At 54.9% G+C, this 12,477-nt stretch overlaps 8 protein-coding genes across 8 annotated transcripts; 4 read left to right on the forward strand and 4 right to left on the reverse strand.

Moving 5' to 3' along the window:
• Window positions 1-208: 208 nt before the first annotated feature.
• J4E88_010397 (uncharacterized protein) lies at window positions 209-886 on the reverse strand (the record flags this gene model as incomplete). Its single annotated transcript, XM_049403989.1, has 2 exons — window positions 209-666; window positions 721-886. The coding sequence occupies 2 exons, from the start codon at window positions 884-886 to the stop codon at window positions 209-211; spliced, it is 624 nt and encodes a 207-aa protein (XP_049250214.1).
• Window positions 887-1,386: 500 nt separating this feature from the next.
• On the reverse strand, window positions 1,387-1,967 carry HHT1 (histone H3.1; the record flags this gene model as incomplete). The annotated part of the gene is made up of 4 exons (XM_049403990.1): window positions 1,387-1,704; window positions 1,762-1,795; window positions 1,855-1,884; window positions 1,939-1,967. 4 exons carry the CDS (start codon window positions 1,965-1,967, stop codon window positions 1,387-1,389), a joined length of 411 nt encoding a protein of 136 aa, XP_049250215.1.
• A 528-nt stretch (window positions 1,968-2,495) lies between these two features.
• On the forward strand, window positions 2,496-2,938 carry J4E88_010399 (uncharacterized protein; the record flags this gene model as incomplete). The annotated part of the gene is made up of 3 exons (XM_049403991.1): window positions 2,496-2,505; window positions 2,589-2,726; window positions 2,775-2,938. The coding sequence occupies 3 exons, from the start codon at window positions 2,496-2,498 to the stop codon at window positions 2,936-2,938; spliced, it is 312 nt and encodes a 103-aa protein (XP_049250216.1).
• Window positions 2,939-4,395: 1,457 nt separating this feature from the next.
• Window positions 4,396-5,539, reverse strand: J4E88_010400 (uncharacterized protein; the record flags this gene model as incomplete). Its single annotated transcript, XM_049403992.1, has 2 exons — window positions 4,396-5,371; window positions 5,421-5,539. 2 exons carry the CDS (start codon window positions 5,537-5,539, stop codon window positions 4,396-4,398), a joined length of 1,095 nt encoding a protein of 364 aa, XP_049250217.1.
• A 567-nt stretch (window positions 5,540-6,106) lies between these two features.
• On the forward strand, window positions 6,107-7,853 carry J4E88_010401 (uncharacterized protein; the record flags this gene model as incomplete). The annotated part of the gene is made up of 2 exons (XM_049403993.1): window positions 6,107-6,243; window positions 6,296-7,853. 2 exons carry the CDS (start codon window positions 6,107-6,109, stop codon window positions 7,851-7,853), a joined length of 1,695 nt encoding a protein of 564 aa, XP_049250218.1.
• A 167-nt stretch (window positions 7,854-8,020) lies between these two features.
• On the reverse strand, window positions 8,021-9,101 carry J4E88_010402 (uncharacterized protein; the record flags this gene model as incomplete). The annotated part of the gene is made up of 3 exons (XM_049403994.1): window positions 8,021-8,080; window positions 8,140-8,460; window positions 8,532-9,101. The coding sequence occupies 3 exons, from the start codon at window positions 9,099-9,101 to the stop codon at window positions 8,021-8,023; spliced, it is 951 nt and encodes a 316-aa protein (XP_049250219.1).
• A 405-nt stretch (window positions 9,102-9,506) lies between these two features.
• Window positions 9,507-10,512, forward strand: J4E88_010403 (uncharacterized protein; the record flags this gene model as incomplete). Its single annotated transcript, XM_049403995.1, has 4 exons — window positions 9,507-9,605; window positions 9,655-9,891; window positions 9,941-10,287; window positions 10,335-10,512. 4 exons carry the CDS (start codon window positions 9,507-9,509, stop codon window positions 10,510-10,512), a joined length of 861 nt encoding a protein of 286 aa, XP_049250220.1.
• A 552-nt stretch (window positions 10,513-11,064) lies between these two features.
• Window positions 11,065-12,377, forward strand: PEP2 (Vacuolar protease A; the record flags this gene model as incomplete). Its single annotated transcript, XM_049403996.1, has 3 exons — window positions 11,065-11,157; window positions 11,210-11,375; window positions 11,437-12,377. 3 exons carry the CDS (start codon window positions 11,065-11,067, stop codon window positions 12,375-12,377), a joined length of 1,200 nt encoding a protein of 399 aa, XP_049250221.1.
• Window positions 12,378-12,477: the final 100 nt, after the last annotated feature.

Here is a 12,477-nt window from a genome sequence, read left to right on the forward strand (position 1 = left end):
ATGACCATAGAGCTTGCACTCTTCACATGGTCGCGAGAAGGATGCAAGAACGCGTTGTGCTTCACGGTTATCTCGCACCTCACACGCGGCACACAATCTGCTTCCCAACTTCTTCACATTGCAAAACGCAACAACCGCACAACCATGATACCAACTACAAGTATCACATACAAACTACACAATCGCATCGTAACAACCACAACCCCCATCAACCCTGCATAGCCTCCGCGAAACCCCCCGTCTCGAACTTGCCCCCCATCACCTTATCCACCCCCTCCTTAAAATCCGGCATATCATCCGCCCTCCCATCAACCCTCGCCCACCTCACAACCCCCTGCGCATCGACCCCGAAATTACCCGCCGTCTGCCACCGACTCCCACTCTCAGTCGGCCTCACACTAATGCCCTCTTTACTCAACTTGCTCGTACCAGGTATACTACCCAGCACATGCCACAGACTGGACGTGCCTAAGCCCCACGCGGCATATGCTTCGCGTTCTGCATCAACAACGATGGTAAGGTTAGGTTGCGTGTTCTTCTCCGGTTCAGGCAACGATGCAAGCCAGCGGTCCGTAGCCGCTTGGTCGCTGTGTGAAATGGCTATGAAATGGATGTCTGGGTGAGCGGGCGCGAGGGCGCGCATGTTTAGGAAGGTTTTTTCTGCGACTGTGGTGGTGTTGGTGAGGTTGCATCGTCATGGTGGTAAGTTGAAGTACATACAAGGACATCCGCAGTGCCGGAGAAAGGTGATGATTGTCGACTTGCCATCTTGTGCTGGCATGGTGAGATTGGGCGTGGAGGGCGCCTTTTGGCCGACGGCTGGGACTTCAGCGGTCTGCACTGTGGGTGGCGACATCCATGACCAGAATTCGGTTTGCCAGGTCATTGTGAAGAGGTATGTGTTGGTTGAAGATGCGCGATTGCGCAGCATTCACGGGAAGACATCGTAGTAGTCTCAATTGTTAGTGTACCGTTCGCCGAGGTGCTGGTCATGATGGGCGAGTTAGTAGCTGCGATGGGCGTCATGTTGCGGGGTGAGTGCCGCATCGCGACTATTCGCGGCCAGTAGAGATAGCGCAGTAGCATGAACACCAAAGAGCGGAGCGGAGAAGAGTTGGCGACACCCTGAAAGTAAAGGCAAACATCACAATCATGGATGAAGATAGAATGAAGTGGAAATCTGTTGATTTCGTGGAATATCGCCAGTGACCATCACTGATTAACCTGGATATACTACATGCTCAGCACCGCTCGTGTGCACTCATAAACCGAGTTGAAGACCGTGAACCATGAACCCAAACGCCTAAATATCCGACCCAAAGACCCAATCCATCACCGACCCGAAGAAGTTGTCATAGTCGTGTCGATATATCGAAGGTGAGAAGCTTAACCGCGCTCACCACGGAGGCGGCGGGCGAGCTGGATGTCCTTGCTCTGGATGGTGACACGCTTGGCGTGGATGGCGCAGAGGTTGGTGTCCTCGAAGAGCGAGACGAGGTAGGCCTCGACGGACTCCTGGAGGGCGCCGATGGCAGAGGACTGGAAGCGGAGATCCGACTTGAAGTCCTGAGCGATCTCACGGACAAGACGCTGGAAGGGCAGCTTGCGGATGAGGAGCTCAGTCGACTTCTGGTAGCGACGGATCTCACGGAGAGCGACGGTTCCGGGCTTGTAGCGGTGAGGCTTCTTGACACCACCGGTTGACTAACGATGTTAGTATGATGTATCGCAAAGGCAAAGGTAAGTGAGGATGGTACTAACCGGTGCGGACTTGCGAGCTGCCTTGGATGCGAGCCTTGAAGTGAAGTTAGTATGCTGCGATGAGGTGCGAAGTAGAGCTGAGGCTAGACTAACTGCTTGCGGGGGGCTTTGCCACCAGTGGACCTGAGATATTGTTAGTATGATAGTTATTGAAGAGTCGATGAGGCTGAAGCTTACTTGCGGGCGGTCTGCTTAGTGCGGGCCATGTTGTTGTAGTGGGATGGAGATGGAGATGTGGATGTGGTAGATGGTTGTTGTGATGGTGAGTGGAGTTGAGTGGATGAGAGATGGAGGAGGGTGGGCGGGCGCAGCTTATATGGTAAATGGGGGGCGGGCGGCTGCCTGGAAAATCAATCTTTGTTGCGCTCCCTCACAGCGCGCACCAGGAACACCAAAGCCATGCTAAGCATGCTAACCTGCGCGCGCTGCAACTTCAAAACCACCAAGTCCACACTGCGGCGCGCATTGCCCATTGGCTCGCTTGCTGCGCGCCCCGATTGGGAAGGGGCACGGGCGTTGATCTGGAAAGCGCGCCCGTGCGCGGCTTTGATCTGGCGTGGCTGGCGTGTGATCCGGCGCGCAAGACGACGCGCCCCGCTGCCTCATAAACACGACGCCCGCCGCCCCAACTAATTCCCATCATCACCAAAGCATCCAATCCACTACTACCACTCTCTCACTCTACAACCAACAACACCCTCTCCCCAACACAACAACCCCCCACATCTATCATCATGACTGGTCGTGAGTATTCCTACCTCCTCCACACTTCGGCGCGCTCAACGCGTCGTCCTTCACCATCAACACTTTACTGACGCGTCTCCCAGGCGGCAAAGGTGGCAAGGGTCTCGGAAAGGGTGGTGCTAAGCGCCACCGCAAGATTCTCCGCGACAACATCCAGGGTATCACCAAGCCCGCTATCCGTCGTCTCGCACGTCGTGGCGGTGTCAAGCGTATCTCAGCCAGTATGTCTCCTCCACTACCTCCCTCACAACCTCGCTAACCCACCCCAGTGATCTACGAGGAGACCCGCGGTGTTCTCAAGACCTTCCTCGAGGGTGTCATCCGTGACGCCGTCACATACACCGAGCACGCCAAGCGCAAGACCGTCACCTCCCTCGACGTTGTCTACGCTCTCAAGCGTCAAGGCCGCACTCTGTACGGTTTCGGTGGTTAAGCGCGTCGTCTTCTTCTCGCTCTTACGGTTTTCAATGTTACGACTTTTGTCCGGCTGGCTTCTTCAGCAGTCTACGGTCGCCTCTTCGGTGCTTGGTGGGATGGTCATGGCCTTGTATAGTATAAGAAGGCTCGGAGTTCACGGTTATATCAGTCGGGTTCTGATTTGCATGGAATGATACCATAATAACTTCATCTACTTGTCTTCTGCTGTGATGTGCGACGCGTCTGCGAACTTTGTGTGAACGCGGTGGTCATTGCTGCTATGCTCCACTTCTACGGTGTGCTGTTCCGCCTTTTGTCTGCTAGTGTGCATGTGAGCTAGTGCCATGTACAGTTTGCCAGACCGACTTTCATCTCGTTCGCGTTTACAATGGAAAGGACGTTCCGTCGTGACTCATTGACTGTGCCGTCTGACCGGTTGTAGCATGACTCATAGCTTGCGCTTATCGCCACCCGTGAAGAGGGCTGTGAAATTTGGCTGTTGGACGTATGACGTCACGTCTTCCATACGTGCAACGGCCATGCAACACGGAGTTGGATACGTGAATGATATGTAGCATTTCGTATTCTTGATAACCGCGAGACTGTGTACTTGTGTTCGTATCGCGCTGTGCATCTAAAGCGCGTCGTGTGGTCGTGAATATACGCGTAGTTTGACTGATCCGGAAAGACGCTTCCGCAGCCCTCCAACGCGTAGATTTCCACAATGATGCTCAAATAATCTCAAAATCGCACGCTATGTTTTCATGTGGCATTATAGTATATCTGCCAGATTTGAGGTGATTTCGACAAGATGTGGTTGTGTTGTGATTTTTTGAACATGTTACGTGTTGAGTCCTAAATACCAAAAACACACAACAAGACCTTCTGCATTATCTCAAAGATCAGAACAACAACATAAATTCGGATGTTATGAAACTGTATCGGAATATGAGATAATGTTTCAAAAGACTCGAGGATATCAAATGCATAATTTTCGCATCTTTCCGAGCAATGTGGTGGGTCGCGCAATACTTCCGGGTAGCAGATATGGTCGGTGGAAGCCGCGCCTAACGTGTACGCAAGGCACGCACGTCTACAGTTGACATCAAGTCACATAGGGGACAAAAGACACACTGGAATAGTTACGGACTTAATGTTTATTATCATCATCATCTCTACGACGCAGAGTATCACACAAGAGACAGAGTCTCAACGATGGTCGGTCAAGTTCATCATGATCGTTATCATTAAGCTGTCATTATATTTATCCGGAGAGTTCCAGATAGGTCCAGATACCCATATATTACCCAAGGTCTGTATGCAAGAGACAGGGCAGAAGCGGCTCTCTTCACAACCCTTCCAACACAGCCGGTCGCCGCCGTCCAGAAGATACAAGCAAACCAGCCGCAGAGCAAGGGAAGCTTTACAGCCCCCCCTCATCCCGCAAACCCAGACACCACATCAGTAACCTCCCTACTGCCCACTAGGAACCTGATAAGGCCCATACCCCGGCTTAGGAAAGTCCGGACTCCCATCCTCATTCCAGCCAAACTTCTGCGCACGAATCGACCTCGCACTCCACCCATTCGTCGGATCCTGCATACCATGGTAAACGATCCAATCCTCGGATCCATCAGGCGACGTCGTGAAAGACGCATGACCAACACCGTACGCCTTCTCACTAGGGTTCTGGTAGAAGACGGGGTAAGGATGCTTGCGCCAGTCGCTAGGGTTCATGGGGTCGTCGCCAACGAGCTCGAGCTGACCGAGACAGTAGTTGCGGTTGTCTGAGCGGGCGGCGCTGTAGATGAGGAAGTTTTGGCCGGTGGTGGGGTTGGTGAGTTGTTGGGGGCCTTCGTTGGAGGAGAGGCGGTCGTTGATGGAGCGGCCGAAGGGGGTCTTTTCCCAGGCGTATTCCGGGACGGAAATGATTTGGCGTTCGGAGAAGGGGGAGACGGTGGTGGAGGGGTCGGACATCTTGGTGATGCAGAGGTTTGCTGGCCAGCCGTCGTACTTGTGGTACCAGCATGAGTAGATGTGGTACAGTTGGTCGGCGTGCTGGAAGTAAGTTCCGTCGATGGCGAACTGATCGTACGTCTCGAGTTCGCTGTGGTAGCGGTACTCTGCGGTCCAGGGGTCTTCGCCTTCGCCGACGACGGTGAACATGCGGTGGTTGACGGCGGGGCAGTTGTACTCGCACCACATCTCCACCTCGGGTGGTGGGGAGTCGAAGTTGGGGTCTGCGGTGAAGATTACCCACCAGCTTCCGTCGATTTGGTGGATCTCGGGCGCCCAGAGGTCGGTGGAGTAAGCCTGGTCGGGCTCGGGAACGAAGATGGTCTTGGACTCTGCGGCGTCCCAGGAGGTCAGGGACTTGCTGCGCCAGAGGGTGATGTTCACGTTGTTGGTGTAGGTCATGTAGTAGTAGTCCCCGTGGCGGAACATCCACCTAGATGATGTTCAGACGGATGGTAGCATAATTTGGAGGATTGACTTACGGGTCTGCTCCAGCGCCCACAATCGGGTTCATGAATGTAGTCGAATTGGTCGCGTTGGGCATGGCGTACTGGGACGTGCCCACCGCAGTAAGAGCCGCTGCAATCAGAAGCTTGAACATACTGCCGTTACAATGTCACAGTATACCGGGGAAGGGGAGGCGTGGGAGGCAGTTCAACAATTTACCCGGCTGTTCAAGTACTTATGCGGAGAGGAAGCGGGGTGGTGGGGATCGCAGGGTGCCTAGCAAGTGAAATGGGGAAGATACAGAACCTTTCGGGCTATGCACGATCGTTCTACTGTGGCGGCATAGCGTAACTCTCGTACAGGGAAACAGGTAGCATTTCCCTACAGTAGTCTTGTGATCCTGCATAAGTAAGATCGCGCTGCAACCTTACAGACAGCCAGCTAGAGCCGAAGAGGCAGGGTACCGAAGACTGTGCAAACTAAGGCATTGTCCGTGCCTCAGAAAGTCCATACAATTGCCATCGTGATCGTGCTGACGCAATAAAATCCGGTAGTAGACGAGGCTGGAGTTGTGTTGAGCGCTCAAGGTTCCCCGCGTTAGACCAGCCACGCTTCTCTAGCGTAGCCTCGCGTGGTGCAGGCGCGACCCGAAGACGCCTGCAGAGGCTTGGCACATCTTTTGCGAATCGCGACTCTCCACCAACCTCTCAACTCGCGCACCATGAACAACTCGCAATTCAGGCGGTTGCTAGTCGAAACACCCAAACCCCAGGATGACGGCAAGGGCAAGTCACTTGCAGCTGCAACGCCGAGGGCGGTGTTGGGCGCGCGCAAGCACTCGAGCATACCAATGACACCGTAAGTCTTTCTCATAGTTTCACGCGCAGGACTGATGCTAACAGATACGCAGTCGCCAGGTAGGCAAGGGCTCAATACAATCGGATTTTGCGCGCCAAATCGCCGAGCGCAACGCGAAGAACAACCCGCAGAAGAAGGCCAGGAACGTAGTGCCCAAAGGAACGAGGCTCGCCGCAGGCTACACCGACCGCACGAAGGCTTACACCGACGAAGAAGATAATGAGATCGCCAAACGCGTCAAGAACCTCGAGGAGTCTATGAAGAAGGGCGAGATCGACCGCGAGACGTTTGAGAAGCTGGTGCAAGAGATCACGGGCGGTGATGTCGGGACCACACATTTAGTGAAGGGCCTGGATAGGAAGCTGCTCGAGAGAGTGAGGCGGGGCGAGGATGTTCTGGGTGGCCTAGACAAGAAAGAAGAAGAAGAAGAAGAAGAAAAAGAGGAGGAGGAGGCTGAAGAGGTACCAGAGGTCGAAGACGCGTTCGACGAGCTGGCAGAGGTGGATGTCGGCCCCATTACACGCGAGAAGACTGAGAAGAAGGGCGAGAAGATGACTCGACCGCGTCCTGTCGCTGGCGTCAAGAGGAGTCGCAACGACATCCTGAAGGATCTCAAAAGGCAACGGGAAGAGGCAGCAGCAGCCGCGGCGGCCGAGCACGAGAAGAGATTTCCCACCCTGGGGCCAGGCTTCCGCAAGATCAACGCCCAGGGAGACACACGCATCGAGACAGACGAGAAGGGTCGTGAGGTGCTGATCATCACGGGTCCGGACGGCAAGGAGAAGAGAAAGGTCAAGAAGCAGAAGGTCGAGGAGCCAGCGCCCGAAGTACGTCATGATCTGGACGATGTGAATAAGCCGATCAACATGCATAACCTCCCTGAGCCGAAGAAGGAAGAGTCAGAGGACGAGGATATATTCGCAGGAGTTGGGTCGAACTACAACCCGCTCGCGAACTTCGACGACTCAGACGACGAATCGGACGAAGAGACAGCGAAGCCAGAGACAGCAAAGATGGAGCCTTCTGTACCCAAGCTCGATGCTGCAGAATCACAATCAGAAGGCGAAGTATCTTCAGAAGCAGAGCAAGCCGTCCCAGCGCCCGCCGCGCCCGCCAAACGAGACTACTTCGCAACCACAGCCCGCTCAACCTCCACAGCCGAACCCTCCGACCTCTCCGCCGCCGACGCCACCGTCCGCGCCGCGCTGGCCAAAGTCCGCAATCTGGACGAAAACTCCACACTCCTCCAAAACCTCGGTTCCACCGACCCCAACGACCCCGCATCGAAAGAAGCGCGACTCAAGAAACGCGCTGCCGAGTTGGCGGCTTCAGATCGCGACATGGAAGACATGGACATGGGTTTTGGAGCGTCGCGATTCGATGACGCGGAGGAGATGGAGCGGGAAGGCGAGAAAGTCAAGTTCAGTCAGTGGAAGGGACTGGGTGCTGAAGGCGACGATGAGGAAGGCGAGGAAGGGGGTAAAGGACCGAAGAAGGTGAGGAAGAGGGGGGGCAAGAAGAGGAAGGGGGATAAGAATAATGCGGATGATGTGTTGAATGTTATGGAGAGGCAGAAGGAGAAGAAGGAGAAGACTAAGACGCTCGGTTGAGGGAGTGACATGTGATAGGATATATGATATTATCTTTATGAGACCTCGGGATGGGGATTTGAGTTTAAGCACCAGATGGGATGATGTAGTCTCTGGCCCCTTCCGTACTAAACAGAACAACCACAGATGTCTCGTCCAACCCCAACGTCTCTCTCATCCTCCTATCCTCACACACCCTCTTCAACGCCGTCATCGTCGCAGCTCCACACGGCCCGTTCTTCACTCCCCTCTTATGCAATTCCACCAAGTCATTGTGTACATCAATATCTCTTACCGTAACACTTACATCCACGCCTTTCCTCAACACCTCCCACGCGGTTGTAGATGTGGTCCCGCAGTTCATGCCGTTGCAGATTGTATGGCCGGTGGAGATTGGTGTGATTGCGCCCGCCTCCAGACTTGTCTTGAGGCTGGCTGCGGTGTCGGGTTCGACGGTTATGACAGTGGCGGTTTGGGCGAGGGACGAGGACTTGTAGTGGCTGGTTACGGCTTGTGCCCAGGAGCCTACGCCTACGGCGGCGATGGCGTGGGTTACGGGTTTCATATCCATGTCTTTGAGTTGAGCGTCGGTTTCTGTGAGCATGGTTATGTAGCCTTGTACTACATACTATTACACGTTAGTCCCACAGTTATATAGATAGGCGGAGATATGGACTGCGGCATAGGAATGAACATTACCTCAGGAATCTCATCATACCCCTCCCAACTCACATCCATAACCAACATCCCCCCTCCAGCTTTCTCCGCCTCCTCCTTCGCTTTCTCAATCGAGAAATCGTAATCCCCATCCACAACCACCACCGTCGCCCCCTCACCCCTAATTTTCTCCTGGGTCGCCTCATCCATAAAATCAGGCACGAAAATCACGGCTTTCACACCTAGATACTTGGCCATCCGCGCTACAGCCCTGCCCCAATTCCCTTCTGTACACGTCACCAACTCCACGCCTTCTTTTCTTGCTGCTGCACCCAGTTCATGCAGTGTGGAAGTGATGGGTAGGCAGCATTTTTTGGTTAGGGCGACTTGGATGGCCCATGATGCGCCGAGGATTTTGAAGGCGGGGAGGCCGAGACGGCTGGATTCGTCTTTTAGGAGGATGTGGCCTAGACCGAGTTGTTGGGCGAGGTCTGGTAAGGGGATTAGGGGGGTGATGGCGTAGTCGGGGAGGCTGCGGTGGAAGGGCGAGACGGAGGGGTTCGTGGAGGGGTTGGTGTGTTTGTAGGTTGAGGCGGAGGGGTTGTGGAACATGGTGGATGGGTGGGGATATGTGTTGATGGATTTGGGGTTCAGAAGTAAGAGAGTGTGATGGTTAGTTGCTCATCTGGAATGAGGTCAGTTGGAAGGCTGATGCTCGGTTTCCACTTTGGGGGATCCAAGTCCTATATACATCGCAACACCCATGGATCGTTCGCAGGGCGTGTCAGGCGTGTCAGGCGTCTACATCGTTCACGCATACACACTACGGTGCATTACTGCAAGCCACCACGAATGCCATGCGCGTCTCCTCCGACGGGAAACGGATGGTGCAACGTGGGGGCAATGTGGGACCGCTCAGGGTCTCAGTAGCTACGTCACTTCCGAGGTCTTTCTTACGCAGCTGCCTTCGCGTCTCTGTTTCACGCAAACTTCAGCATCACCACGAGAACCACCACGATGTCACAGCAAGGAGTGCATACGGCGTTGGGGAATATACCGAGAGTAGTGGTGCGACCGACTGTGGATAATGTTGTAGCGTCGACGTATCTTGTCAAGGTATTTGGAGTTGTTTAGCTGTTGTCGCGCATGTGCTAATAGGCAGCAGGGCATCGTCTTCTTCCTCGCGCACCCGTTCCTGTACCCTCTACTCAAAGCGCGACTACTACCGGCAGTACTTCTCAGCCTCTTTGTGCTCATCAACCTCTTTGTATGGACGTTGCTGCCACAAGTCCTCTTCCTCAAGATATTCCACACGACGGGTAGTGCATGGGTCAACGCCGTGTTTCTCGTCTTGGGAGAGGGAGCTGCGATCGTCGCATTGCTATTCGAGTCCTTCTTGGTTGTACGTCTACACACACTGCACGTTATACTCAGGTACTGACACTGTCTAGGACGAGTCGCAAGTCGATGTGTTCGACGCCGTCCTCATCTATAAAGGCTACGAAGACCTCGTCCGCAAACACCGACCCGTCACTGAAGATGCGCTGAACGACCCCGTCCGCCGACTAGGCAAGCCTACACGCTCTTCTGTCTACGCGCCGTTCTCCTTCCGCCAGATCGCCGAGTTCGTCATCTTGCTGCCTGTGAACTTTATACCATACGTCGGGGTGCCGATATTTCTTTTGCTGACGGGCTATCGCGCGGGTCCGTTCCAGCATTGGCGATACTTTCAGCTTCTGGGCTACGACAAGAAACAGAGGAATCTTGCCATCAAGAAGAGGAGGTGGCAATACACTTGGTACGTCTTATGCGTATGGGCATCGTGACGCGACTAACAAACTGCAGGTACGGCACAGTCTATCTCATGCTGCAGTATGTACCGCCGCTTAGCATGTTCTTCCTCATGACAGCACCAGCAAGCTCGGCGTTGTGGGCCGCGGACCTGGAGAAGGCGCGGAGGGAGCAGGAGGCGAACCTGGCTCAGGCGCCGCAGTACACGGACGAGCCAGACACCGCTGTATGATAGTGTTATCTAGTTGGTCGGAATACACCGCGTTGGAAGACAGCACAGCATTTGTGTTTTGGATCATCTGAGGACCTGAGCGATGGCTTGCTAGCCCGAGTGCTGAGGTCATGGAAGCTTGACGCGCGTGATCACGGGGTAGCTTTCGCGCTCGCAGCCCACCGTATCCTGGTTTGCGCATACAACGAGACACGTGAGATGTGTCGCTCAAGTGTGCGACAGCTAATCAACCAAGTTCCATGGTTAAAAGTGGCTGGCATAGCACTATGCAGACCTCGGTTCTGGTTGTCTGGGGCATGGTGGATGCGCCTGGCGCAGGTACAATCCTCGAACAGGGAACGTGTCACGCTAGTCGCACTGTCGGCCAGGCAGCACTGGTCACATTCGTCATTCGCCCGCCGCGCCTTCCCCAGCCCCATAGATAGCTCCAGCTTGAGCTCCGTCCCCAACACACCACTCACTCCCCCATCTCTCCCTCTCCACCCGCCATCCCATCTCCCATCCATCCATTCTTCTTCCATACCCATCCGTCTCCATCAAACGTCCGCAATCATGAAGACGGCGGTGCTCCTCGCAGCAGCCACTTCGGCCTCTGCGGCTGTCTACAAGACGCCGCTCAAGAAGGTCTCTCTGTCTGACCAGCTGGTAAGCCATCGTTGCATTCGGACGCGCGAGATCGCAGTCTAACCGCGAGCAGGAATTTGCCAACATCGAGACCCAAATGGCTGGCCTCAAGCAGAAGTACTCCCAGCAGCACATGACCGGCCTCAGGGCCCAGTCGCACATGGAGGCTGCGCTCAAGGCGCCCTACATCGCCGATGGCACCCACCCCGTGCCCGTCAGCAACTTCCTGAACGCGCAATGTACGTCTCCAAAGCTCCGCGCGCTGCGCAGCATCGTGTGGCGAAAGCTAACAGGCGCCAGACTTCTCTGAGATCTCTCTCGGAACTCCTCCCCAGACCTTCAAGGTCGTTCTCGACACGGGAAGCTCCAACCTTTGGGTCCCATCGCAGAGCTGCAACTCGATTGCCTGCTACCTTCACACCAAGTACGACTCTTCGGCGTCGTCGACCTACAAGAAGAACGGCACCGAGTTCGAGATCCGCTACGGATCCGGCTCGCTCAGCGGCTTCGTCTCGCAGGATGTCTTCCAGATCGGCGACCTCAAGGTCAAGCACCAGGACTTCGCCGAGGCCACCTCCGAGCCTGGTCTCGCTTTCGCCTTCGGCAGGTTCGACGGCATCATGGGTCTTGGCTACGACACTATCAGTGTCAAGGGCATAGTCCCCCCCTTCTACAACATGCTTGAGCAGGGTCTCCTGGACGAGCCTGTCTTCGCCTTCTACCTCGGCGACACCAACGAGGGCCAGGAGTCCGAGGCTACCTTCGGTGGCATCGATGAGAGCCACTATACCGGCAAGATGGTCAAGCTTCCCCTCAGGCGCAAGGCCTACTGGGAGGTCGACCTCGATGCCATCACCTTCGGCAAGGAGACTGCTGAGATGGACAACACTGGTGTCATTCTTGACACCGGTACATCTCTGATCGCTCTTCCCTCCACCATCGCCGAGCTCCTGAACAAGGAGATCGGTGCCAAGAAGGGCTTCAACGGCCAGTACTCTGTTGAGTGCGACAAGCGTGACAGTCTGCCCGACCTCACCTTCACTCTTACCGGCCACAACTTCACCATCAGCGCGTTCGACTACATCCTCGAGGTCCAGGGATCCTGCATCTCTGCCTTCATGGGCATGGACTTCCCCGAGCCAGTAGGACCTCTTGCTATTCTCGGTGACGCTTTCCTCAGGAAGTGGTACTCCGTATACGACCTTGGTAACTCTGCCGTCGGTCTTGCCAAGTCCAAGTAAGCTTCTGCTCCCCATGTCGCCCCATTACGGATATCATACAACTCTGGAACGTCATGGAAATGATGTCGGCGTTTGGATCAAATTGTAGTTAGGTCTAATG

The sequence above is a fragment of the Alternaria novae-zelandiae genome (assembly GCF_023758075.1).
Source record: "Alternaria novae-zelandiae strain BMP 2774 chromosome Unknown scaffold_33, whole genome shotgun sequence".
Lineage (NCBI taxonomy): Eukaryota > Fungi > Ascomycota > Dothideomycetes > Pleosporales > Pleosporaceae > Alternaria > Alternaria novae-zelandiae.